Source organism: Drosophila bipectinata, chromosome 3R (genome assembly GCF_030179905.1).
Source record: "Drosophila bipectinata strain 14024-0381.07 chromosome 3R, DbipHiC1v2, whole genome shotgun sequence".
NCBI lineage: Eukaryota > Metazoa > Arthropoda > Insecta > Diptera > Drosophilidae > Drosophila > Drosophila bipectinata.
Genome location: NC_091739.1, coordinates 15,043,737 through 15,047,184, shown reverse-complemented (window position 1 = coordinate 15,047,184; position 3,448 = coordinate 15,043,737). Strand labels below are relative to the sequence as shown.

The 3,448-nt window shown below is 43.5% G+C and overlaps 1 protein-coding gene across 1 annotated transcript; it reads left to right on the top strand.

Moving 5' to 3' along the window:
- The first annotated feature begins 319 nt into the window (after positions 1-319).
- Positions 320-3,133, top strand: Ktl (BTB/POZ domain-containing protein Ktl). Its single transcript, XM_017248326.2, has one exon. It carries the CDS (start codon positions 521-523, stop codon positions 1,202-1,204), a length of 684 nt encoding a protein of 227 aa, XP_017103815.1. The 5' UTR covers positions 320-520; the 3' UTR covers positions 1,205-3,133.
- The last annotated feature ends 315 nt before the right edge of the window (positions 3,134-3,448 follow it).

Genomic DNA, 3,448 nt, shown 5'->3' with positions numbered 1-3,448 from the left:
AAGAAAAAACCCTCATCAAATTAAAAAGGATGCGGGCGAAGGCGACGGTAACGGCCGAGCAACCCTTGCGGCGCATATGCCAGGAATATGCGTGCACATTTTTGAAATTTAACCACTTGTTAAACAATAATATCCAATATCAAAACAAACCTAGCGTGTGCGCAGCCAGGAGAGGTTGTTCCAGAGAACTCTCGGCCTCTCTTGGCCGTTCTCTTTCCCCAATGCATACACACAAATGCCAGCCAACGGACGAGTGAAATGCGCCAGAGAACTGGCTGCTTTTGGCCAGGCCAACTCAGGAACAGTTCGCAGAGGTACGAACCCAGGAACAGTTCCATTCGAGACGTGAGCGAGTTCGGACGTATTTGGCGGACACTAGGCAGACACCAAGCAGTTATCCTGTAAACAAACTCTGTTAGATAAAGGACTCACCTGCACAGTTCGCGAGTGTTGTGTGTGCCAACCATATGTGTGTTGCTGTGATTTAACTGGATTAAACAGAGATCGATCAGGACTCAGGATGCCAGAAATAGTCGAACTGAATGTCGGCGGCGTGAGCTACACGACCACGCTGGAAACTCTGCTGCAGGATAAGAGCAGTCTGCTGCACGAGATTTTCTCCGAGCGGGATGCCCTGGCCAAGGACAGCAAGGGCAGGTACTTCCTGGACCGCGACGGGGTCCTCTTCCGCTATATTCTGGACTTCCTGCGCGACAAGGCGCTCCACCTGCCTGAGGGATTCCGCGAGCGGCAGCGACTGCAGCGCGAGGCGGAGCATTTCAAGCTCCAGGCCATGCTGGAGTGCATCCGAGGCGAGCGGGATGCTCGTCCACCAGGCTGCATAACGATCGGCTACCGCGGCAGCTTCCAGTTCGGCAAGGACGGGCTGGCCGACGTCAAGTTCCGGAAGCTGTCGCGCATCCTGGTCTGCGGCCGGGTGGCCCAGTGCCGTGAGGTGTTTGGCGACACCCTGAACGAGTCCCGGGATCCGGATCACGGCGGTCCGGACCGATACACGTCGCGGTTCTTCCTGAAGCACTGCTTCATTGAGCAGGCCTTCGACAACCTGCACGACCACGGCTACCGCATGGCCGGAAGCTGCGGATCGGGAACCGCAGGGTCCGCGGCGGAGCCCAAGCCGGGCGTGGACACCGAGGAGAATCGCTGGAACCACTACAACGAGTTCGTCTTCATCCGAGACTAAGGAGGAGCTCCCACTCGACCACCACCCCACCCGATCCAGCTCTCTATCCTTCTGTTGCGTTCAAAGGGGATCTGCAGGGATCCCACCGAAATCAGAATTTAATGGTTTGAGTTTTAACCCACCTCTCTCGATTTACGAATGGGAACATTTCAAGTGTACAACTAACTAACAATCCACAAGTGTAGCCAATTGTTGACATAGATGCATTACATATATACAACTTAAGGGGGAGTAAGGATGAGCTAATTTGAGTTTTATTCCTTCGATTGCCACGATAATTAAATCGTTAAGTTACGAGTTACGAACTATTAAGTCCAGAGGGGCCATCAAATCGAATATTCTGGCCAGATGTGCATCAGAGTCTTTGATGAATTGGGATGTTTTGACCAAGATGGCCAAGAAGGAGGAAAATCGAACAACAAAGCCGGGAGATAACTAAAACAAAGCAAACATTTTATTGGCCCAAAAGTTTTCTTTAATGCAGTCCAGAATAAACACGACGCGATGGAAACAGAAAACAGAAACCAGAACAGATTAAATGAAATAAATTGAAACGAAACAATTAGAAAGAACTACGCCACTGGATAGAAGGATTTGTGGCCAATCAATCACACTATGTAATTGTAAAATCTGAACACTGAACAATTTGAACAATACGGGTTACTCTTTGAAACTAACGAAATATTGTAGCAGCAGATACCACAAGCAGGCAGCCAACTCTAGCTCCAGTACGGCCTATCTAACGTTTTATTAGTCTAATAAAAGTCGAAACTTGCAAGAAAAATAAAAATTTACATATAATAGCATAGGATAATATGTGTTGACCTAGACGGAAAAAAAACAGTCTGCAAACCATAAAACTCGACACCAAAATCAATATTAGAAATACATTTCAGCCACACAACGGCTGTCATAAGATATGTCCTTTGGCAGCAAGAGGGTCCTCTTGAAGCGCTTCCGATTTGGCTGGATTATTATTGTAAGCTTGAATCTGGCCATAGGAACTGACATTGATTCTGACTATTGACTATGATAGAACGTTTTAGAAATCAGAACTAGCAACACTCATAGAGAAGCACATCATTTAATGCAACATCTATTCGATTTTGATTTATTAGTAAATCGTAACGAAAAATGCCAAATTTCACACGGACTTCCAAATCATGATGGGATACAACACGTACGAAACAAAATTTGCTGAACTTTACAAGACCCAGTCAGTTGTTATTGATTTTATTCGCATTGGGAGCGGACTCATAGCAATGTTTTTCGCTGACATATCTAGCATAGCATTTTCAACATTTCCGCAGGTTTGTTGTTTGTTTGTCGAACACATAAACATTTATTAATCGAAGCGATGGACGATTTGGCGAAAAACTCAAATGGAAATGAAATGAAAATGCCGATGCGCCACATTGAAGAATATTAAATATTGTATAAACTATAAATTCCTTGAGTTGTGGGTGACGAAGCATGTTGAGGCGTTGCATGTGCAATCGTTAACGATAAAGTGGTAATAATATGCATGAGAAACAAATGAAAACTATTAAGCTCCATTATATACTGAGGCCGTGGACTCTCTTTGTGGGTTTGCGGCTCCTACACAGATAATATAAATCGATATATACATATATCTATATATACATACCTAATTATATATATTAAAACAATTGTCGATATTGAAAGTATCTTATAAATGTTTAGTCTTACATGTAATTGAATCCAAAGTTGGAGCGGAGGAGGACGGAGGACGGAAATGTATTGTATCATTAATTAAATTAAACTGAAAACTAATTTAAATTAACAAAAAAACGAAAAATGTATTTAGAGAAGCGCAAAGTAAAATTGCTAAAATAGCCTATCATATGTATGTAAAGAGGTATAACTTTCGAGATGCGAAAACCAACAATAAATTAAAGAAACCAAAAACCCAGGTATCCTTAATTTGGGCCACCAGGTGAGGGTGTCTCCCTTCAGGAGGTCTTTCTACTTTACAGCCCACCACTGATTAATAGGGTATTCTATGGCGGGGGCACACAATTTTCGTTATTTGCTGCTGCATTATTAAATCCAATGAATAAATTATTTTGGTCGCAAAACAAATTGCCTGACATTGATAGCGGCGAATAAAAGTTATGAACTGCCAGCGTCGTCTTGCGACAGCTCATTAAAATTGACGGCTAAACAAATAAAAATACACAAATGCAAACACAATCATAAAAGAATCAAATATACATTGTACAT